At 39.6% G+C, this 23839-nt stretch overlaps 1 protein-coding gene across 3 annotated transcripts; it reads left to right on the plus strand.

Annotated features, from left to right (window-relative positions):
- The first annotated feature begins 586 nt into the window (after nt 1–586).
- Nucleotides 587–22074, plus strand: cylda (cylindromatosis (turban tumor syndrome), a). 3 transcript variants are annotated; one of them, XM_018666876.2, is made up of 17 exons: nt 587–953; nt 2355–2897; nt 4855–5166; nt 6752–6857; nt 7754–7855; nt 8457–8573; nt 12474–12862; nt 13522–13687; nt 13786–13927; nt 14528–14650; nt 15223–15314; nt 15603–15669; nt 16693–16825; nt 17687–17795; nt 18038–18156; nt 18550–18766; nt 19709–22074. In XM_018666876.2, exons 2-17 carry the CDS (start codon nt 2406–2408, stop codon nt 19891–19893), a joined length of 2871 nt encoding a protein of 956 aa, XP_018522392.1. In that variant the 5' UTR covers nt 587–953; nt 2355–2405; the 3' UTR covers nt 19894–22074. The 3 variants fall into 3 exon arrangements, with proteins under 3 accessions (XP_018522392.1, XP_018522394.1, XP_018522395.1); XM_018666878.2 differs by lacking the exon at nt 8457–8573; XM_018666879.2 differs by lacking the exons at nt 7754–7855; nt 8457–8573.
- Nucleotides 22075–23839: the final 1765 nt, after the last annotated feature.

Raw genomic sequence — 23839 nt, forward strand, 5'->3', positions numbered from 1 at the left:
TCCTCTTCTCCACTACATTTTATAGGGAAATATCATGTTTTACAGTGCTACATTTATTTGACAGAGTCTCTCATATTAATTTTTTCATCCGCAGCATATGCTTATCTCATGAAGTATAACTCATTGTTATATAGTAAAGCTTCCAGCTCTATATAAAGCAGTGGAAAATAGCTCTACCTCAACCAGCTGCAATGTCGACAATATCAAATAATATATAACAATGAAAGGGCCCTACTCTGCATATTGAGCACTTTTACTTTTGATTCTAAATGCATACTGATGTAGTAACTGTAGTACTGATAAGAGCACTAATCTAGTTACTTATTAACATTTTGCGTGTTTACATGTCAAAGAGTGTAATATATTTTGTAATTTGTATAATTTACTGTTGCTTTTATTTAAGTAAATTATGTACAGTGAATACCAGAGACCCGGAGACAGCATCATCTGCCCTGGTCGCTTCAACCTAACTACGCACTGTGCCATCCATGGGAAAACCCCACAGAGTGGGACATTTGTACAGACACAATAAACAGCCAATCAGCGTTTGAGAATGAAGTGGCTGACCAATGCCTATCAGCGACTGCAACAACGTCATACATTAAGTTTTGTGAGGTCGTCTCCTGTAAATAATATATCTCATAGCTGTAGCGATACACTGTATTATTTCCCATATTTCCCATGGAGAACAGCTTTATCTAAATGCTGTTAGCATACGGTAAAGGATGGCAGTCCACTGCCAGCCTGCTTGCTGTTGACCAGCTCGCTAGGCTAACTTTAGCGTGATACTTAGCTGGTGAGGACGCTAGCATTACCTAGCCATTTAGCTAATCAGAGGTTAACTGGCATTACGGGAGGAATCCAGCTTGTTTTCAAAGGCCTGTATCTAATTGGGGTGGACATTTGAAATGACAGTCATCTGCAGCCTCTAACCGAACTGACGCTTATCAAAGGTAAGGAGACCATGTCGTTAGCACTTAACGTAAATGCTTATTTGTTGCATTTTTAAGGCTACGGTACGTTAGCTACTTCCCTCTCTTAAAGGGCCTTTGACTTGACAGCTCTTGCTTGGTGATGACACAGTGCTGCTGTGGTTGTTAGGGAAAACGTTCATTAAAACGAGTGATGATGTTGCTGTCAGTGCCGCCGACCATGGAATAAACAAAACTGTAATCAAGTCTGTGGTTGTCAACTCAAAGACCGCGTTGAATAGAAGTCAAGTCAGGTCGGAGCTACCCCGTGTCAGGTTGAAATTATTGACAAATTTCTACTTGTTTCTTAGCCCTGGTCGACGTTAGCCACAACAATATTGTCTTAGTGTTTATCTGTTGTTGCTGGCGATACATAATTTATTGAAATCAGTCAAGTTAATTTTGTAAACCAGCTTCTGCTGTCATGCTTGAAACAAATGACGGATGGTGTGAGCTCTTGACTGTGTCGGTTGGTTGATCATCATATGTGAGGTGTCATAAGGGGAAATCCATTCGTCTGGTATTTGGCATGCAGTGTGTGTCAGAATAAGTCAACTGTCTGCTCACCGTCTATTTTTAGAATATTCAAATCAGTAGATATGACTAATGTCACACGAGGTCCTGCTGAACACAGGGGTACTGAACAGGGATGACTGGGCAGTAGAGAGGGATAATACACTGTCAAGACACATCGTTAGCCATTACATTTCACACAACAAACCATAACAAGCAAACCGGACCAGAGATTTTTGCCTGAAAGATTAGGTGGCTAGTCTGTATCTTAACTGCGGTCATCATTTAGTATTATTCTTCACTTTAATACAGTTACAGCTGTTTTACCTAGTGTTTAATTGTAGTTAGTAGTTTGCTATTTCAGTATGGCACATTGGCTATAAAGTTGTTTGTACCTTTTAGACAAAAGAAACAAATATCGTGCTAGTTACTTGGTTTCAGTCTGTGCCTAAGAATGACAGTGGTATTAACAGAAGGATAATTTGTGTACTATATTACATTTAGTGTTACAGTAATCAAATATAAAGAATTTGCCTGGTGCATTGTTTTATCTATTGTTGGGATTTTACTTCCCTTTTACCTGTTGTGGTACAGAAGCACAGTGTTTTCCAAACCATGCCTCAGCTGTCAAACAAAAACACACAAAGGGATATGTACAGTTATTTATTACATGTGCTGTTGAGTATATTTGTTGGTTTGTCTGGGAACTGTATTTAAAAAGAAATTTTGTGTTTTAATTGAGAAAATAATTCAGCTAACCATGTTTGCTCTTATTACTTCAGTGGTATCTGTCTATTGATGTCTTGGCATAAACTTGCTTGAATTCCTTTTTATTTTTGAGATTGTTACATGTGTTATTCTTTGCCACAGACCACAGGTCAAGCTTGCCTTGACATTGGACCTCTTGCCTAGCATGCAGCCATGAGCTCTGTCCTGTGGAGCCAGGAGAAGCCCAGTGGGGGCTTCCGGGAGGACTGGCGCTTCTACATGGTCGTGAAGGAGTGTACGGTGGAGAAGCCTCCCCAGAAGACCCTGAGGATCCCCCGTGGCAGTCTTGGCCAGGCCTGTCAGGAACGCAACAGCTTGGGGCGAACACTGCCCCCGTGCAAAGGCAAGAAAAGTCTCCGCATTCTGGACCAGACCAATGTGGTGCTGAGCCTGGACGAGCGGGATGTCCAGGAGCTGGACGAGAAGCTGGCTGAGCTGCTGTTCCCCATCACCAACTGTGAGGAGAGATATGCCCTGCTCTGCAACAAGTCACGGCTAACACGCGTCTGCGATATTGACTGTGGTTCCAAGGTGCGAGTTCAGTTGCGCTCAGGGGATGAACCTCTGCCTGGTGTGGTCCGCTTCAAGGGCTCGCTGCTCCCTGACAGGGCCCTCTCTGGAATCTGGTTTGGAGTGGAGCTTCTGGTGAGAAGTCTTGTTTTTTTTCTCGCTGTCTTTTCGTGAAGACGGTGACCTTATTTTATTTTCTCTGTGTTCATGGTGCATGGGAACGCTACTATAATAGAAATATTAACTTTAGTGAGAGATTTGTTTGGGTTTCAGAGCACAAAGAAGGCAAATTCCCCCTTTAAACATTACGAAATGTATTGTTGATGTTCAAAAGTTTTTTTATAATAACATAACAGAAAGAAAAACAGGGACAAGAAAATAAGTTTCCACTTTCATTAGAACGACAGCTTGAAAACAAAAGGTACAGATGTGGAACCAAAAGTAAAATTACAACCAAACGCCGCTATGGCAATAAATGCATTCTTACGGGGATGGCATGAGTCTGACAATTGCAATCTAGTTTTCATAATGAACACGTTAAAACACAGATTGCATCTGTGTTTGTGTGGCTTGTGCACTTTCCTTTCTGTCTTATAGAAGACAGAAGGAGCTGGAAACTGATTCTTGAAATTTTTCTGAAACCAGGCGATTTTATGTGACTCAAGTAACATTTTCAAAATGATGAACGCTTAAAACTGCCTCAGAACTGTTCTCCAACAAATGAATGAGGTGTTCCTCAAAAAAGCACACACTTTCACTGACTGTATTCATTGGGAACACAAATATAACCATTTCTGCTTAACACTGGCTTTCAGTAGTGAAAGTGCTCCTGGCAATTGCAATGCAGTGAGGTGTTTGCACTGTTGTTCCTAATAATAAGTATGTGATTTTGCTGAAGTGTGAGACTAATACTATTTAAGCTCAGTGGACCTTGTACCTTACAAAAAGAAAGACTGTCACCAGATTTATTCATCCAGATCCACACAGAGGTCCTTGTCAGCTTGTACTTATATTGTGTTTGAAAGTTGTAAATACAACTCATTGCACATTTGAAAATCACAAATTGGACTTTGAAATAAAGTCCACTGTGCTGATTACTGAGTTCTTGCTGATTATTTTAAAGCTGTTTTGGTGGCTCTTCACATCAGTTTGTGCAGAACACAGGACAGTGCTGCTGAGGCAGAACTAAAAGCTGAATATTTACATTTGCAATGCTTTCGCAATGAGAATGTCACGTCTCAGCACTTTGTGCATCATTTTGACTTGTGGAAAACACAGGATTGAATGCTGGAATGTTGGACTTTTGCACGTGGTTGGTTGGTTTCGAATTTCTTGGGTTAGTCTCCACAAATGTAACTTTTAAAGTCAGTTTCTGCCCTTTCTCAAACTATGAAAGCTAATGGCAAATGTTATTTTAGTGCAGGCTGAAACAAAGCTGCAGCGTTTTGACTGATGTGAGTGTAAGCAGATAATGACAGCATTGTCATTTTTGTGTTAACTGTTCCTTTAATCTCTAAATTTGATTATTTAATGTCATGTCATTCATTCTGTACTGTATGTTCAGTAAGTAACAAAATACAAAGGATTGCTTATTGTAACACAATGTTCTTCTTATTCTACTGAGTCCAGCTGTAGTCTTCTTGAGTGGGCTGATGGAGCTTAAGCATTCAAACTGTAGCTCAGTATAAAGGCCTCTGAGTTTGAACATATGCTGCCAGACCAATTTCTAATTTTATGTCTCTTACCAAATACAGATCACCTGTGTTCTTTTTGCTAAAATATGCCAGCAATTGTAGTGATTTAGCACTTTTTAAATATCTAAAGCCAGCATGAGGGAAAAGAAGTACAATATGTTACAGTAGGGGGTTGTGAGAACATCATCTCAGTAAGTCACGTTGTATTCTTGCTGCAGTAATCGATCATATGCTCTCACACTCTATGATGTCGACTTCCCTTCGCTGAGAAATGCTGAGCAAGCAGCCTTGCTACCTGCCCTCCTTGTTATGACAATAAGTTGATCATCTCTCTCGCTCCCGTTCTGTCTCACTCTCTACACTTGTCTCATAATCTTTCCTCTACTTCCCTCTCCCAGGAGGAGGGCCGGGGCCAAGGCTTCACAGAGGGTTCCTACCAGGGCCGTCAACTTTTCCGCTGTGAGGATGAATGCGGTGTGTTCGTGGCCTTGGACAAACTTGAACTCTGTGAGGATGATGATGATGAAGCCTTGGGCGAGCTGGAGGTGGACCATGTCAATCTAGTGGAGGAGGACCAGGACTTCCCTCCACTGGAGATCAACTCCAGGGTTCTGGTGCAGACCAGGGATGGACCTGAGAGAGGCACCATCATTTTTTGTGACCTGCTGCCAGGGAATGAGAGCCTGGGCTACTATGTGGGAGTTGACATGGTAAGTAAGGCTCTCTCTACACAGCTGAATGTTTAGATAGATGCAGGAACAGGTAGTTAATCATGATGCCTGATATAATGCTGAAATAGTTAGTGGATTTGTCAACTCACAGAAATCTATTTAAAATTTCTGAGAAGTTTTCTGAAATCATACAGACTAAACATTTAATCAGTCTGTTGAAAAAAATATTCAACAGGTTAACTGATAAAGAAAGGGCATGGGCTTCTAAGCATATGTGCAACAATATGACAAGTTCATAAAATTTGTTAAATGTGCTCATTTGCTTTCATGCCAAGTTTTACATGTGGAGATTGATACCACTTGAAACTGCTACCAGCAGCTGGCTAACTTAACTTAACACAGAGAAACTAATTTCTTTGAATCTCCACTGGTTGCCTGGCAACTGCTCCTAACCAAGAAATAGTTTGGCACTGTGATTTGTTGTATGGATTTAACAGGCACGATACAAAGAGTTCATTTAGTGAGTTTTATAGGCAGCAATAAAGAAAATATTGAATTCCCAAAATCTTAAAGCTTTCCTTTAAATACAGTTCATTGTTGTTCCCTGACACTGAGGGTGAAATGAAAAATTGAAAAACATAGGTATGTTAGTTATTTGCATAATCCATGATGGGTACATTTGCTGTGGTTGGTTTATTTATGCTTTACTGTTCAGTGTCATTGCTTTGGGTAACAGTTCACTGGCTGAGAGGAAGGGAAACTTGCTCCTGTATTGTAAAATCTACATCATTCCATGCTTCCTTAGTGTTTAATCCCATCACTAATACAAATACAAAATATTGTTACCTTGTCACGGTGGGTTTCTGTCATGACTTGCCTGTGTTTTTGTTTTTCTTTTTTGTGATCACTCTCTGTATGTCGAGGGAACATGTCTTGTTGCCTTGGATCACAGTAGCTGGTATCTATGACTACTGTTGTCAGGCGGGAGTGGTATTGTAGTCATAGAGAGATTGAAACACATAACTGAGGCATTTGACTGCTGATCGTTAGCAGCAGCACCACCAACAGCAGCAGCAGCAGCAGCAGCCCACTCAGTGCATCTGAGCCACCCACACAAAGGCAAGGCAGTCACGCGGGGAGTGAGGTAAAGACTTAGTGCTGTATGACCCAACAGCATGGCAAAGGGCCAGCAGGCAGCTGAGGAGAGCCCACTGCTCTGCCTCACTCTGCGTCCAGCCTCGCCCTGCCTTCTTTAGCAAGTGGCACTGGCCTCATGCTTATCTTAGATTATCCTGCTGGAGAAGAATCCTTGGATTCAAAACTGAAGAAGAAGAATAGCCTGGTTGTACTTGCAGAGAAAAGTACAGCTTTTGGGTGGTAGGACTTGAGGTGGAAGATCTGTTGTTTAGGTGGAGAAGATGAGATGAGCAGTTGGATCATCACAACACAGAGGATCAAGCTCAAGCCTTATTTTTAGAGTAGTGATAACAACAACAGACCTTACTAATCACCAAGAAGATACTAAGGGAAGAAGCACTTGTGGCACCAGGTTAATCAGTTTCACAGAGATGAGGAGCACGATGAGGAGACGGTTATAAGGTTCTCATGTCTCCAACTCTTTCAGGACAATCCTATTGGGGACTGGGATGGTGTGATTGACGGGAAGCTGCTGTGTAATTTTGCCAGTTTGGAGCACACTCGACTTGTCCCCATCTGTGACGTAATGCCAGGTGAGTCACCTAGTATTTGTCCCAGTTTTTTGCACCATGCGTATGTCATCAAAGCTTAGCGTTTACTGAAAACATTCAGCTGTCCGTCTCTCGGACCAGCACTGAGCTCTTTCTGAGTGTTCCGAGTTTGTGTTTTGCTCGCTGTGGGAACAGAGAGCTTTTTGTGTTGATGGCTCACTTGTTTTGAAAGTCAAGTGAGATACTTGGGCTCTTTGTTCTCCACATTCGCGTATAGATTTGTTTATGTGTGCAACCGCTGCTCCTCCAACTATTCAGACTCAAATTTTGGAAATGTTAAAGATCAGGATTGTCAGTTTTTTTCACAATTGTCATCTCTCTTTGAAATCCTTTCATTTGTACTCTAGACAGGCTACACCAAATACATGTCACCACTAAGTAGAGCTACTTTAAAATCTACCCCCAAACAGAATTTTGTTATTCATTAGTAGGTTACCCTTGTGAGAGCAAAGTGAGAGACAAGAAAAGTTAATGTGCATGTTTACTGACTTGTAGTTGCATACTGTATCTTTAGCTCGGATCCTTCCTCAAGCAATGCACAGTCTGTTGTTACAGGCTAAATGTCGTAGGCCAGATTATTAACTCTGTGGCTGTCTCATAATACACCATTCCACATGGCAGATTACTTAAGATACAGTGTCATACATGATATTATTTTTCCTATAGCCAAGGAAATGAAAACAGACTACTTTTTGGATATGTAAACATGTTTATCAAACTTAAATACATTTCTTTTTGCGTGACACTGTTACAGTGACAAATTGAAAACTGTACATGAAAATGGTGAAGGGTCACATTTTCATGTGGTGCGTGGTAGTTTAAGGGAGGCAGATAGGGTTGTTGTCCCTCTAATGTGGATGTGTTTCTGGGCTGTGCAGAATATTCCATGCAGGACCAAAGGCTGCAAAAGCACAGTTTTGCCCCCAGAGGCACCAACAGTGACAAGTCGTCCTCTGGCCAAAGCAAACCAAAGAGCAAAGGTACTGCACTGCTGTTATGATACAGACCTAACTGATGTACACATAGCTTGGTGTAATGATAACTCTTAAAGGGGCATTCCATCAAATTGTCCGGTTGTGATTCTGCGTATATAAAAAGCTATCAAACAGCTGTCCTGAAGAGTTCTGCTGTGTCATAAATTTTGATTTGTCAGTGCCTGAGAGAAGAGGCCTTTTCTTTGTCAAAAAGAACTCTTTGTTAGGCACATGTTAGGCAAGCAAAACAAAGAATAACAACCTATAAAACTCTTTAAAGTGGAAAGTCCCTTTAAAAAATGATAACAGAGCTTAACTCCTTTTTACACAAAACGTGAGAAATTCCTGTTGCAGCTGCATTTATTTGATATGATTTAAATGGAATCTGTCACTGCCATGATTCTTGTCTTTTCTTGTGGCTCTTTTATAGAGAAATCTGCCTTCAGTTGCTGATTAATTGAATTTTTCTCTTCGGGTTTCCTATCCTTGTTTTTCTCACTCGGTCTGTTTTTGATACATACTCTCAGACACACATGCACACACTTGCAGACACATACACATTTTCCTTATCTCTCTTTTTGTTTTCATTTACTTGTGTTATTTACAGGATTAGGTCATCAGTGTGGCAGTAGAAGCAAGTCTGAATTTTACTATACTTTAAATGGCAGCTCTGTTGATCCCCCAGCCCAGTCCAAATCCAAAAGCACATGGTACATTGATGAAGGTAAAACACGGGTACTCGTGGGATGCCAACCATCTTACCGGCAAGCTCCTGTTCACAACAAGCTACCTGCTAATTAGTTTCGCTGAGGCACACTTTTATTGGTGCTATATAGTTTTAATATACTAATACTGGCAGGATCAGGGGTTCCATTCACACTGAGCCACCCCTGTACTAAAAGACACACTGTGGGTTGCTGTAAATATAAGTGTCCTCCAATTGTGTTGATAGTTTTAGAAATGGTAGGGTGGTGTAAGGGAACCCATTTCTCCCACCTAAAAACACACTGTCACATAATCACTTTTTAATAATCACATCAGTTTTATTAAAATTATTTTTACTGGCAAGACTTAAGGTTTCTCAAAATTGTGAAAATAATGAACTTTTCTCATAATATTTTATAACTGAGAAACTTATTCTTTCAAGTTTATTATTTACATTTATACTTTAAAATCATTTCTTTTTTAAAGATTTTTTTTGGGCTATTTGACAGTTGAGAGCATGGTATACAAACTACAAATTTGTTGTAAGATTATATTATTATTAGGAAGAGTATTTCATAATTTTGACACACTACAGTGTCTCATAATATGAGACTCTAAATCAACAACAAATTATTTATAAGGAATTATGTTATAATTATGAAAATATCATCTGTATGAACCACTCCACTGAAAATTACTTGTTCAGTAGTTGACTTCATAAGTGAGCATCTTAATATGCTTTCAACATCAACTAAACAGAGCTGTGGTGCTGAAACTGTGGTAGTCAGCTGTCTTCACCATGCTGGCTAATATAAGAAATACCACCAACACAACTCATCTGATCTACGAACAAAAATAGTTATCAGTGGGACAGAGAAGAGGTGCATTTTAGATGTATACAGGAGACAAACAGGGATTATTCATCTTGTTTATTTTTTAATTTTCATCCAATAACGGATGTTTATACATGGTATTGTGAAACTGTGTATCTTGAACAGCTAATATAGATATATTTGACCTTAAGCTCACAACGTACTGGACACCAAGCAGAAGATTTGTGCACTTTGGCTGTTTGCTTCTCAATACAAAATACATATACAAATACGTTTTCTATAAGATACTAATTAGCTAACTAAAATGCATCAGAAAACATTCTCGAAGTAGATTTGCCTGAAACATCATACACTTCTAACTGTGTCCATGTAAATATGTGAATCCATAAATCATAAAAGGTTAGTTATGCAAGGTTGTGTACCTTTGTTTTTTTGTTTATTTATTTTTCTAAACCGGTGGGAGAATTGGAGTTCCCTTCAAAATATATATGGTATATGTAGGCTACACACTGTAATAACAGTATGCTGGAAGAAAAAATATTTATGCATAAGGAGGATAATTTAAACAATTGTTAGAAGATTCTGGTACCAACAAGAAGATACAACAAGCTTTAAATAAATGTATGCCCCAGTGGAAAAAACAGGCAGTAGTTTGTTGCAGTTGCTTGCTATAAAGACCTGTCCACCAGCCTCATCTTTCATCACCATTTTAGTGTGATATCCCACCTGCATGGAGTAATTGGTGTTGTGTAAGGCTTTCAATGATGCTCAGTGCTGCAAATGACTCAATAACTGGTTATTGTCTTGTTTTGGCTGCAGATGCAGTTAAACAAAAAAAAAAAAAAAAAATACATTTATAAAATGACGTGTAATACTATTTGAAGGCCAAAGCATTAATAAAAGCCTTTATTTTTGGTGTCAGGACTCACTGACTGATTCAGTCAGCACATTGTGTCATTGTTTTTGTCTTTCCATGGGTGCAAAGAGGTTTTTTTATTTATTTATTTTTTTATGTTGTTTATGAAATTCCACTACTCATGTCATCACCAATACCTGTCAGTTGTGAAGAATATGATGAGCTTTTTATGACTGAGTGTGTTATGTATATAGCACACTGGATGTTCAGCTTTCTGTTCTTAGTCACATTGAGGATAAGTGTCATGTTCTAATCATGGTTAAATGCATAATGATTCATTTTCACTCAAAATATAATAATAAAAAAGCAAAAAAGTAAAGGTGGTTATGTAACTAAACATCATAGAAAATTTTTGACTAATCATAATGGAACATGATTGTGTAAAAATAATGGTGGTGTTACCATCTGCCAAAGCACAACAGAATACTCAAGTGCCTGCAATAGTATTTCAATACTAATGCATGTAATTTCACATTCTGTTTGTATTGCAGAAATTAGCAGAGGTCAGTCACAAATGGCTGACTTGCTATTTTCACAACTGCTTACTCATCCTGTGAATGCGTAATCACTTTCATGTTCCTCAGGCTCACTCTGTAGTTAGAGTTATTTTTCTTTATGGTTGTGGTGCTCTATGTTGGTCATGAGGTCAGCAGACAAGGTTACACATTTCTGACGTCCCTTCAGGAAACAGTTGATGTTGGTCAGCCATTAACTGTCTGTTTGGGTATACATGCTGAAAGGTGAATGCCATCCAATTCAAGAATTCATGTCATTTGTCTCTCAAGACAGTTGAGTCAGCACTTGTGATTTTGCATCACTCTTTCCGAAAGTCAGAGAGAGAATGCATACATGTAGAGTATTACATAATACTGATAAGGTTGTTGTGTGGGTGTCCAATGTGACAATACTAGTACTATCTGTAACCACTGAACTGTAACTAACACGCGTTATATTATGTCTGTAATTTCACACACAAATTGGAGAAGCAGAAACACATTTCTCTGACTAATGTGCTAATAATGGGACATAATTTCAGTGACCTCTCACTTCTGCTGAGGGGGACATTTGGCTTTTAAGTTTTTGCTTCAAGGACTTGCTCACAAATTTTGTCAAAAGGTGTTATTTTGCAAAGAGCACCAATTAAAATTCCTACGTTTTTTGCTCTACCAAAGAGTAAGTGTGTATTGATTTAACTGTGCTGGTGCGCAAACATGAATTCTTAAAAAGGGTGGCATTTGTCTTCCACAAACACGTGGTTATGGTTTTAAATTGAATAGCTAGTGTTTTGAAAGGTTTAATGTGTTCCACAAAGCAGTTTGAATTTGATACTGCACATAAATTTGTTAGCTCAAAAGCATAGCAAGAATATAGGAATAGGAGTCTGCACACCAGACATCACACATCAGCTAAGGGTATTTGAACACTTAGGTCAGGAAACTTGAGTCAGAGTGAAAACTTCTGTCTGGGAATTAAGGGAGTCCATCATCAACAGTTTTTACACATAGGAATCTTTTGGAGCTGTGGATCAGTGTATAATGCTGATGAGTGATTCAGCACTATACAAGAGTATACCGTATCACAGAAACCTTGGTTGTATTCTCGTCTTATAAAGTAGGCATACCGCCTCAAATGCAGACCAGTCTCCAACTATGGCTTACCAGTAACATCTATATAATGCCAAGACTTGAGTTTTATAGTCCAGATATTGTTATATTTCAGCAGTAAGTTTACTCTCGTCTCCTGAGGTGTTACTGGCTCAACACCTCAGAATATGCTCTACTGCCAAATAGTAGCCACACTGTGCCAATTCAGAAGTGGTCCTGGGAAAAAAAAAAAAAAGTTTTTTTCTCAAGATAGTTGGCCCAAGCATGAAAATACCCTAAGATGCTGAGTAATGTAATTTAAAAAAGGTTGTGGTCTCTCACCATTTGAGTGTGCAGGGTTATTTTCTTCCTTCAGATGGTGATATTAAAGAGTAACTCCGCACCATCTAAAATCTTGTTTTAATATTGCAACACAGTTTCAACCAAAAGAGGTCAGAGGTCAGTTAAACGGGGATTTTCTCTTTAAAGACTGACATCTCTACATTGGTAAACACACCCTATGTAATATGTTGTGCTATGTACTATAAAACAGACATCAAGTTTGATTTCTGCTTTCTCTCCTGCAGTTGGGGAGGACCCTGCCAAGTCACTTACTGACACGCCCCCTGACTTCAACCAATCCTCCCCACCATCCAGAGCCCCGCCCGCTGCCTCGTTGTCCAGTGACAACAAGTTCCACTCTTTGCCCTTCAGCCTGAACCGGAGGACGGGGCCCATTGACAGCATGAGTCATGGGCCTCTCTCCCTGTCCGTCCAGTCGGTGATGGGAGAGCAGCCTGAGCCCTCGTCGCCTGCTGCACCTCCCTCGCCGCGACCTCCGACACCTCCCCGTGGGCAGCCAGGCCTGGAGGTGGGCTCTCTGGTGGAGGTGAAGGAGAACCCCCCTCTGTGCGGTGTCATCCGCTGGGTGGGCCTGCCTCCTGGCCTGCTGGAGCCTCTGGCTGGGCTAGAGCTGGTGAGACCACACAGCTACGTTAACTAAGTCAGATTTAGATTCTAGCATCACTAAAATTTGACATTTTGGGAAATATGTGTATTTGCTTTCTTGCCAACAGTTATATCTTTACTACTCCCTTGTCTGTCCTTTTAGTATAAAGCTACAGTGAAAAGCTGGTTAGCCTAGCGTTAAGACTGCAAACAGGAGGAAATTCTAAACTGGCTCTGTCTTAAGGTGACCTCTAAAATTCACAAACCTGTACCAAAAATGAATTATACAAATGACACATTGTGGTTTTGTAGGCAGGTTTGTGCCTGACTATTTCTTGGCACAGTGACTTCCTGCCCGGCAACCTCATGGCGACAACAAGAGGAAGTCACTGTAGCCCACAAAATAACAAATGAGCATACTTCCCAAAATGTCAAACTTCTCTGTCAAACATAATGCTGTTGTTAGCTGAAGGTTTGAGTAAAGTGCAAAATCCCACATATGCACTAAGCAGCCAGTTACTGCTGACAAAATTGCCATACAAAATCAGTTACAAAATATCTAATACCTGATCAGGCAGTCCTAAGTACCGCCCAAGGCAGAGTAAATGAAAACCCATGCTTTAATATTACATACATATACAGTACCTGACAGTAGTTGGATGATCTGAACTTGACCTTCTTTTCCAGGAAGAAGAGTGTCCTGGTTGCACTGATGGTACCTTCAAAGGCACACGGTATTTCACCTGCCCACCTAAAAAAGCCCTGTTTGTGAAGCTCAAGTGCTGCCGGCCCGACTCCCGCTTCCCATCCCTGCACCACTCCTCCAATCCCATAGAGAGGTGCAACTCCATTGGTGAGCCAGGAGGAGGAGCACAGATTATAAAAGGCAACAAACAATCTATTGCTTCCAAATGTTTTGTGTTAATCTGTATACTTTTTTTATTCATGCAGCATTCGGGGGTTACCTGAGTGAGGTGGTACATGAAAACACGCCACCACGCACAGAAAACGATGGTCTAGATGTCATGGTGGGAAAAAAGAAAGGCATCCAGGGCCACTACAACTCTTGCTACCTGGATTCAACTCTCTTCTGGTCAGTAGTCTTTCAGTCTAACAGTAAATACTACTAATACTCAGCCACAGTGTATGCCATTTTATATTAACGTCTTCAATTATATTGATGGTGCTTCCTCAGCCAGCAGTGCTTTGTTTGCCCAGAGGCAGAGGCTTATTAGTAAACAGTTTTAACTCTGACCACTGGCTCTCACAGGAGGGTGTATCCCAGCTGTGAGCTGGCTGCATAATAGTGGCACATCCGATGTTTCTGCCAACACTGCCAAAGGGCCTTCGAATGAAGCAGTCAACCATATCTATACTCTCCCAAACTACAAGAGATCCATTTAAATATTGTTCGACCAGTTTGGAGTTTTGAATAATAGCTTTAAGTATTACAATTCCAGTAAAAGGGTTTCCTGTAGAAAGTCTTTTCTAATTAACTACACAGTAATACAAATGCAAATAAATGAAATGCATTGTTTCCCTCACAAGTTTACTAAATGAATATTCATTTTCAGATAGTATCTAGTTTTTAATATAAGTGACTATCAGCCAGGTAATAGTGTTTATTCATCAATTAGCTCATATAAATTAGATAATATATACATTCATTTTAATGCTGCTGTATATTCTGCAGTCTCTTCTCCTTCAGTTCTGTACTGGACACTGTTCTGCTGAGACCACGATCAAAGACTGACGTAGAGTATTACAGAGAGACCCAAGAACTGTTACGCACAGAGATAGTCAACCCCCTGCGCATGTAAGTTGCAATGGTTTATACGTACTCCACTGTATGTTTTTGATATTGACACATGCAGCACAATGCACATACTGAGTTTGACTCAGTGTTGCTATCAACCTGTCAAGGCAGATGGCCGCCTACACCAAGTCTGGTTCTGCCTCTTAAAAGGAAGTTTTTCCTTGCCACTGTCGCCTAGTGCTGCTCATGGTGGGAGTCACTCTCTCTGTAAATATAATAACATAAAGAGTATGGTCCAGGCCTGCTCTATATGACAAGTGCCTTGGATGCCTTATGTTGTGATTTGGTGCTATACAAATTTTGGCATGTGTTGTTGATTCCTTTTTTTCCTTTTCTTTTTTTTTTTTACAAGAAGCTCAAAGTTTCTGTTCTAGAGTAAAATGCTAAACTTTTGACAAGACTTTAAAATAAGACACTCACGTGGTTTTGAATGTGAAATATTATTGATAATATTTACTTCATCAAACCCTGAGTGCACATACTATGCATACTGTACTGGCAAAGCTAATGTCACTGTACCATTGTACTGGCTATTTAGCCAGGTTGTAATTTGTTTGGTATTTGTCCTCCAGACATGGGTATGTATGTGCAACTAAAGTGATGAAGCTCAGGAGGATCTTGGAGAAAGTAGAAGCAGCCTCTGGGTTTACCTCTGAAGAAAAAGGTAGGAGGCTGAAACCAATATCTCATCATTTGTGCCCATTACCTTAGGTTTGACCAGATCATGATTTGATTTATTGATGTTGATTTATTATCTCAACTTATTTGTCCTGGCCTTTATTTCTTGTCCTTAAAGAATGATTTTTGATGTGATTATTATTGAATAACCTGCTATAATTGTACTGCTGCAAGTTGCAAGAAACAAAAATGTGTGGCATTGTGTGGCAGCATTTGCACAGAGGAGTTTTTTCCTTATTTTTCAAATCTCATGTGAGCACATCTTGTACTACAGATCCTGAAGAGTTCCTCAATATCCTTTTCCATCACATACTTAGAGTGGATCCACTGCTCAAGCTGAGGTAAGGAACAGTCGCCTTTTTAGAAAAAAATCTCAACCTCTTTGGCTACATGTGGTGCCCAAAGGCACAAAAGCAGTCTAAGTGCAACCCTGAAATTATGTATTGTTATTACTGAAACAGTTTGTTCAGTTGTTTCTAGTAGTGTTTTAGTTGCTAGTTTTACAGAGCAAAAGAAATATCTGAAATTGTTTAATGATACATTTATTACTTTTCACAAACAATGACATGGAGCTTTGAACACTTCCTTGATTATCACTGCTTACCACTCTCTGCATATATAGTCCCAAACACATCACTGCTAAACCACAAAACCAGACTATGTCTAAATCTGTAGTATTTAGACTTAAATGGTCACATCATGTTTCACTTTTGCTACTATTCTTATATTTCAGACTGAATAGTGAACAGTGTGGGCAAAGTGGTTTAAGTGTAGGAGTTCTTATGGTCATGTTATGAACACCCAACTTCAGTAGTCCTGTTTAAGGCTCTCTGACGTTCAGATTAGCAGTTCAAAGAGGGAGATGTCAACATCCCTATCTAGTGTACTACAGGATTGCACAGCAGTATTTCTATAGGAATTTTATCGTGAGCCTAAATTTAACAAAATCCTCGTTCACCTTTTTATACCAAAGCAGTGACAGACTCAAAAAGGCAGTGACAGATTCTGTAACATATGTTGACTCATTCACACTGATAATGATGAAACTGGTCAGCACTGAAATTGGTCAGCAGTGAAACTCTGCACCTACAGATGAATATCTGTCTTAGCACTTTATCAGAGACGGGATACAGCTGCTGCAGAAAATTAGTTCAACACATATCAAGATGTTAAATTGAAGTTAAGCTTCCAGTTGGTCTGCTTTCAAGGGAAAAACAAAATATGAATCTAATAAACCATAACTTATTGTCAAAGCTACCTAAAACATTTAGGTACTATAGAAAGTCCATTTGATATTCTGTTGTCTTTATAGTGTGAGAAGATGTGAAATAAATGTCGATAAATACGTAGATTTTGTTCTCCAGGTCAGCAGGACAGAAGGTCCAGGACTGTTACTTTTACCAGATCTTCATGGACAAGAAGGACAAAGTTGGAGTTCCCACCATCCAACAGCTCTTGGAGTGGTCCTTCATCAACAGTGACTTAAAGTTTGCAGAGGTTAATTTCATTTAGTTTTATTTCCCAGATTAGCATGAGTAAAGATGAAAGTTTGGTAATATGGTGCTAATGACTGAGCTAACGATTCTGGTTTGGTACAGTCATTCCCAGCTCATAGCCACAACATCTCATATCTTATGCTGATGTAATCTCATATTCAGGTTATAGTCACAGATTGCTGTGAAATTTTGAGTTTTAATCACTGTTCAAAATTTATCTTAATAATCCAACAGAAGCAGGGTGTGAGGATTGAAATTTAGAAAACATTAATCTTTATGGTCAGTTTATGGTTCACGTATCCATGAATTTGGTCCCTGAGTCTTCAAGTTTCAAAGAAAAAAAAGATGAAATTGTGCACTCTTATTTATCTGAAAAACCTATTGTGTAAAGTGTAAAATTATATACTGTACTTTCAGCTTCTCTAATGTGTGGCACAGGATTGGCTCCTCCTTGTGTTAATTAATGGTTGTTGAAATAACAACAATAAGTGGTAAACCTGAAACAACATTTGTAGTTTTCAGTAAGGTACATAAGTGTATTAACTATTGTTCCTTTTCACAATTAATTAAACTACAAACCAGTTTTGTGGCAGGGTCTGAATTTTATATCCACAATTCCTCACCTTTTTTTTTTCAGAGAATCAATATTAGCTGTTAACTTAATTTTAAAGACCTACTTGTTTAGATCTGTAGTGTGATGGGTATCAAGTACACTGTGTAGACTCTGTTGTTGTGTGACTGTTCTGGCAGCCCCTTTGCTTCCGGTTTCAGGTTTCTATATGCACTGAACTCTGCTGATATATCCATGCTGCTTTGTTGCTGACTATACAATGTTTTTTCTTTCTCTTGTTTTCTCCAACAGGCTCCATCCTGCCTTATCATCCAGATGCCCCGTTTTGGCAAGGACTTTAAAATGTTCAACAAGATTTTCCCCTCACTAGAGTTAGACATCACAGACCTCCTTGAAGACAGTGAGTTGTAGTTAATATTTTTGTTTCCAGTGTGTTAAGTGTGGTGTGCTCTTGCCGATCAATGGCAATTCAGAGCTGTGTGGCATTCGGTAATGAAATTTCACTGAGTTGTCACTGCAACTCAACTTAGATGGAGCAGCACCATTTTTTTCTTGCTTTCAAACCTGCTCTTAACTTTTTGAAGAAGTACACTTGTGTGCAGTATGTCAACAATAATAAAGCTATTTGTCTTTGTCATCCAGCTCCAAGGGAGTGTCGAATCTGCGGAGGCCTGGCTCTCTATGAGTGTCGAGACTGTTATGAGGACGGGGACATCACCGCTGGCAAGATTAAACAGTTTTGTGAAAAGTGCAATACACAGGTAAACAATAGAGGGCATTATTGCAACACCAGCTTAACAAAAGCAAGCTGTAAAAGTCTGTGTCAGAATGATCCATTTGGTGGCGCCAAATCCAAAGGAATCCTTCAGTCTCAGAGCAGAAGTTATGCTGCAGAGCAGTGGCTTCAACAGTAGATTGTAACACATGGTCTGTTCATTTCTTTACTTGCCAGTAGTCAGTGCATTTACTGAAATAATATTTGATTTATATCTACTTTGCCTACCTGGTCATATGAATCCTCAAATGTACTTCAAATCTTTTATCATTTTCAGTCTGCGTGTTATATAAAATCTGTTCAACATCTTTTGTTTTACCCTACCAGGCCACAGTATCAATGAGTGTGTGTGATTGCATGTCTGCTTGTACTGATTAAGGTTCACCTCCACCCGAGGAGGAAAGCCCATCGGCACGGCAAACTGTCTGTCCCCAAGGAGCTACAGGAAGGCACGGGGCGGCAGGGCAGTTTTCCCCGTCAGAGGATGGAGCTGTTCGCCGTGCTGTGCATCGAAACCAGTCACTACGTGGCCTTCGTCAAGTATGGAAGCGCAGATTCCGCCTGGCTCTTCTTCGACAGCATGGCGGACCGCGATGGTGAGTGTCGTGGCCTTTTGATGTTGTGTTTGTTATGACATCAAACTGATCCTTGAAATTAAGCTGTTATGCAGGGATATGTATGGGAAATTGTAATTGCAACATGAGTAAAGGAATTTCACAGCACTTAGTGACACTGATGGGCCTCAGAAGTCCAGTGAAGAATAGACTCCAGTCATTAATCACCACACAGAGCACATTCATGCACTCTAAATTACTGTTTGTTTGAACTTTGAGCCAAACTTAGGGCTTGTGATTTTGTAAAACTTTGAGACACAGTGTAACTATTAATTGTCCCAATAACATCAAACAGCCCTCTGCTGTACTGCATTCAGCTGTATTTACCTCTAAACTGGGTATTACTCCTGCAGTTATTGACTCTACTGATTAAAAATTGATCTACTGATCAACTTTTTTCCATTTAATAGATCCACTGTTTGTCAAAAAAAAAAAAAATGTCAAAAATAAATAAATGAATAAATAAAATAAGTCAAAGAAGAATAGCAGTTAGAAGCTGAAACTAGATGAGGTTTGGCTTTTTTGCTTAAATTGACTCACATGATTATTTATTTTATTTATAAAAGTTGTTGCTGATTATTTTTCGTTAAATCAACTAATTGATCAGTCACATAATGGTTTCAGCTTTAAGTGATATTTTATTCAAACATAAAAAAAACATTTAATGATAAATTAAATAATGTAATAAAATAATAAATAATAAATGTTTATATAAAATAATACAATGGGTGGTGGAAAGACAATCACTTAAAAGTGTTTGGAAATTAATTTAATGCACATATTTGTTACTGCCAACTTCTAGGATGCTTTGATTTGACTTGGTGTGTTAAATCCTAGTCATCTAGTATTCCAAACAAGAAGAATTAGTTGTGACTGATATACCCCAGGCTTTGCTGCTATAAATTATGTTATTTCTAATAACAGGAGGGCAGAATGGTTTCAACATCCCCCAGGTGTCTCCCTGTCCGGAGGTGGAGGCCTACCTGAAAATGACCCCAGAGGAGTTGCATGCTCTGGATCCTAAGAGCATCCAGGGCCAGGCCCGACGCCTGCTGTGTGACGCCTACATGTGCATGTACCAGAGCCCAACCATGAGCCTGTACAAGTAGAATCCTCTCCCCGAACCCGAACCCCTCCATCCCTGTCCCTCAGCCACACCACCTCCCCCTCCCCCAGGGTAGGAGATTCCCAGAAAGACCAAAAATGAAAAATGAACTAAAAGAAGAAAGGCTGCCTGCCAGCAGGGGTGCTGTCTGGAGTTAACCCTCTCCACCCCACCTCTCCTCAATGCCTGCCCATCTCTGGAGGTTGGAGAGATGGAAGAAGGGGGGAGAAGCCTATTTGCACTGTGCATTAGTTCAAGTGTTGTGTTCTTCATGTAGTCCTATGTAGCTTCCCTGTGTCTCACAGCTGAGCATTGGTGGTGGATGATGAAGCAAAGGCATAGGCCTTATGAAGATTTCCTCCCTATTCTGGGAGGAAGGAGAAGAAGATGGGCGGGAGGGCATGTTTGCGACGTTGCAGCTGACAAAACACGCAACAAAAACAACATGGGCTTGTGGGGAGAACCTTGGCCACCTCATTTACCTTAAGAAAAGAGGAGTCCTGCTATTCTTAATCACTGTAAAAGATGGGAGCTCTCCATAACGCCACGTTAAGGAAGCAATTTAGTGCGCAAATCCTCATCCAACTTGTGTGTACTGTTCTAAAAACTTGTGTAAAATCTCTTAGTAGCATAGATTTCTCCAGGTAGTAACATCAACAGTATAGATGTCAACCTACTGTGCAGTTGCATTAAGACCAGAGTATTCTGCTCTTCGTGAACCAGTTTGCATATTTCCCCATCAGGCTGTGTAAATGTCTTTACAGTATATGTTTTGCAGAAACAGATGTAGCCATTGTAAAAGTCTCACGTTTTACTGCATACTTGCTCAACCAATGCTGCACTTTTGTTCTATCCCCAAGTGGACCTATCAGGAAACATTTAGGTTTTGCTCTTATTTTTCCTCCCCCCATTGGAAGTCACAGTGAGTGCTAATTTGTTGGTCGGGAGACACTAGAGTTTTGTGTTACAGAATACAAATTTGCTTCTCCTCTGTAGCTGTAAAGAATGGTCTGCATTGCTAATGCAGAGTAGATGCCAGATAAATGCATGAAGGGAGACTTGTACAATGGCTCCTGTTGTAAAGCTGGTCGGTGGAGCACTCCATGCATTCATAGGGTCAATGAGGTGAAATACTGGAAGAGTCTGGCTGTTTTTTAAAGTAAGAGTGTGTGATGTGAAGAATTTCACATGCAGTGTTTTAAGACTCACTGTGTTGATGACTAAATCTAAATTATATTTTACGTTTACAAAGCCTTTTCTCTGCCCGTCGTGGCAGGTCTGATTTCCTGTGGGTGAAGAGGAGCAAGTATTGACTCTCGCTGCCTTTCAAGAAGATGCAACATGCCATGTTTCCTGCCATGCACCAGATAACTAGAATTGTGATCAAATATTATTATTTATTATATTCTAATCATATTACAGACTCATATGTCATCCCTTTTTAAGAAAATGGCACAAGGCTGATGATACTGTAAGGTTTGGGTACTCCTTGTCCTCTTTCACTGTATATTGAAGTGAGTTTTTGTAGTTTACGCTGTCTCATAGCAACTACTGAATGTTAATAGTGACATGTTGAACAGTGTAGAGTTAACAAAGGATGGGAAATGAAGAGGCACAAGGCTGGTAACCTTGGGTCACCATATATATGTATTTAAAGTTAATTAAAAAAGAATTAAAGTTTGATCCTTGATTCCATTGTATTCCAGTTTTACAGAATACTTAAAGTTTGCCAATCATGTTGTGGATCAAGATATTGAAGTAGGTTTTTTTCATATATCCCACAAAATTGGATAAAATCAGTCAACTGCAGATGTTGGCATCAGCATTATATATATATATATATATTTTCTTAAGTCACAACTTGATCATGGATTTAGTTGTGAGTATAAAATAAGTGTGTAAGGGCGTTTTTATAAATTAGGTTCCAGATGACAACTTCCATTTTGCTCTGTGTTTGTTTCCACTGTCCCAGGGATTCTGACAGAGGACCATCCTTTTCTGCACTGCTGAAGCTTGTCACTGACTGGAGCCTTGTTTTCTGTGAGAGAAGTCTCAGAACAGAGGATGGGATTTTGATTTTTTTTCTGTTGCATCTGTACAGTATAGACATATGTAACGGGTGGAAAATTAATGTCAGTGATGTTCCTGTAAATGTTAACAAAAATAAAGCCCATTTTGAAGGGTACATGGCCTGTTGTGAGTAAATTTAGGACTTTTTTTCAGCAAGTTCAGAGAGATTTTTTTCATCAGTTATTTCACTTACAACCAGAGGTGGCAGTAAATATAACTATACAATATTATGTTGTACAACTGTACACAATGGATAGTTTGTAGGTATAGATGGATATAAAACATGTATCACCATGTTGGAGTGATCACAATACATTTTTTTTAAAATTTATTTTCATGTAGTCTCTATGTTGTGTGTGCCTAAAAGCAGGGAGTTGTAGCAGTAAAGCAAAGTCGGAAGAAGAGCTTCACAGTAGTGTTTACAAAAAAAAAAAGCAAAAACTATGACCTCCCCAAAATAGTGTTCCCAACTGAATATTCAGTAATTTCTACTGAGCTTAGTAAACCTCTCTTCAACAAGTTGCTATACAGTATGCTGCAGCTAGTTTTACACTTGACTTTTTCTCCCCTGGATTCTGTTATTACTGCTGTTGAAAGAGAATTGTTGTTGTGTAAGAATACAGGCAGCTTTAAACCTACATCAAAAACTGCAAGAAACAGTCATCAAAACAAACTCACTACTTCTGAGTGTCTCTGTGGCCAGAAATATACTGATGTCAGTGGCTGGTGAATGTAATCTTGTGTTGTTATTATTATTATTATATAACAAGGTGTTGGAGGTTGTAGCAGTAAATCCTTGTCAAATCTGGCTTTTGGTGTATTTTCCAGTGTTTGAAGTGTGTATTATCCACCTCTAGAAAGATCTGGTTCTGTACTGATAGGATTACTATGATCAAGCCCATTTTAAGCTTCTGAAACAGCGATCATCCACTGACTTGTAAACATATAGCAACAATATGATCACAGCTTGTTTTATTTACAGTGGGATAAGAAAGATTAATCCTACTGTTTTGAGCACTTGGTTGGCTTTAGTCTTCTATCTGCCCTATATGTTCAGATTAAGTCTACATCCAGTGACCCAATTTCTCAGACAACCTCTGACAAAGTGATACCCTGGGATAAATCAGCATGTATTATACATGCATCTCCCCCACAGGAACCCTATTCCACACCTAACCCCTTTTAGTTTTTAGTCAAACTTGAAACCAGCTTAGCAAGCTGACTTCAGAAGTGCCAGATAAGTATTTGTCAACAGAACAGCTGGCACACAATGCCCTCTTGTAGCTTTATGCCACAGCATATGCCAGCCGCTCGTAGCGCGTGGTAATTTAGCTGGGGCTGGTTCTACAGGAACAGATGGGCTCAAGTATTGTTATTCTCGCTCCAGCTCAGGGCCCCTGGGGGGAATCACTAAATAAAATCAAAGCAGATGGACCTCTCTGGGCTAGGCTGTGTTTATGATAAACAGCCAGTGCAACCATTGTCCATCTAACACCTTAACCCCACCCTCCATACAAACTAACTGGTAACAGGATTACAGTAGTTTAACCTCACCTGCTCTGGGCTTCAACACTCTATTCACCAAAACAGCAGCCAAACCCAAACACACAGACAACAGGAAGTACATTATGACTTGCTCTATTCTGTGGAGAGTTTCAATAATTTCAAGGCACCACAACATGTCCCCTTTTACTCTGCTGACCTTAAACTGTAAAATTCTCTCAAAACAGAAACTCTTATTTTGGGGCTGATTTAGAAACGTCTGACTTCCCTGTTCTTTCTCACTGACAGAGGGCTGTTTTGTTCTTTTATAACCTTGCCAAGATTTCTTTGCTGTGGTTCTCACATCCATGTCATGGACACAGGCCTTGGTGGCAGTA

The sequence above is a fragment of the Lates calcarifer genome, linkage group LG2 (genome assembly GCF_001640805.2).
Source record: "Lates calcarifer isolate ASB-BC8 linkage group LG2, TLL_Latcal_v3, whole genome shotgun sequence".
NCBI classification, from domain to species: Eukaryota; Metazoa; Chordata; class Actinopteri; family Centropomidae; genus Lates; species Lates calcarifer.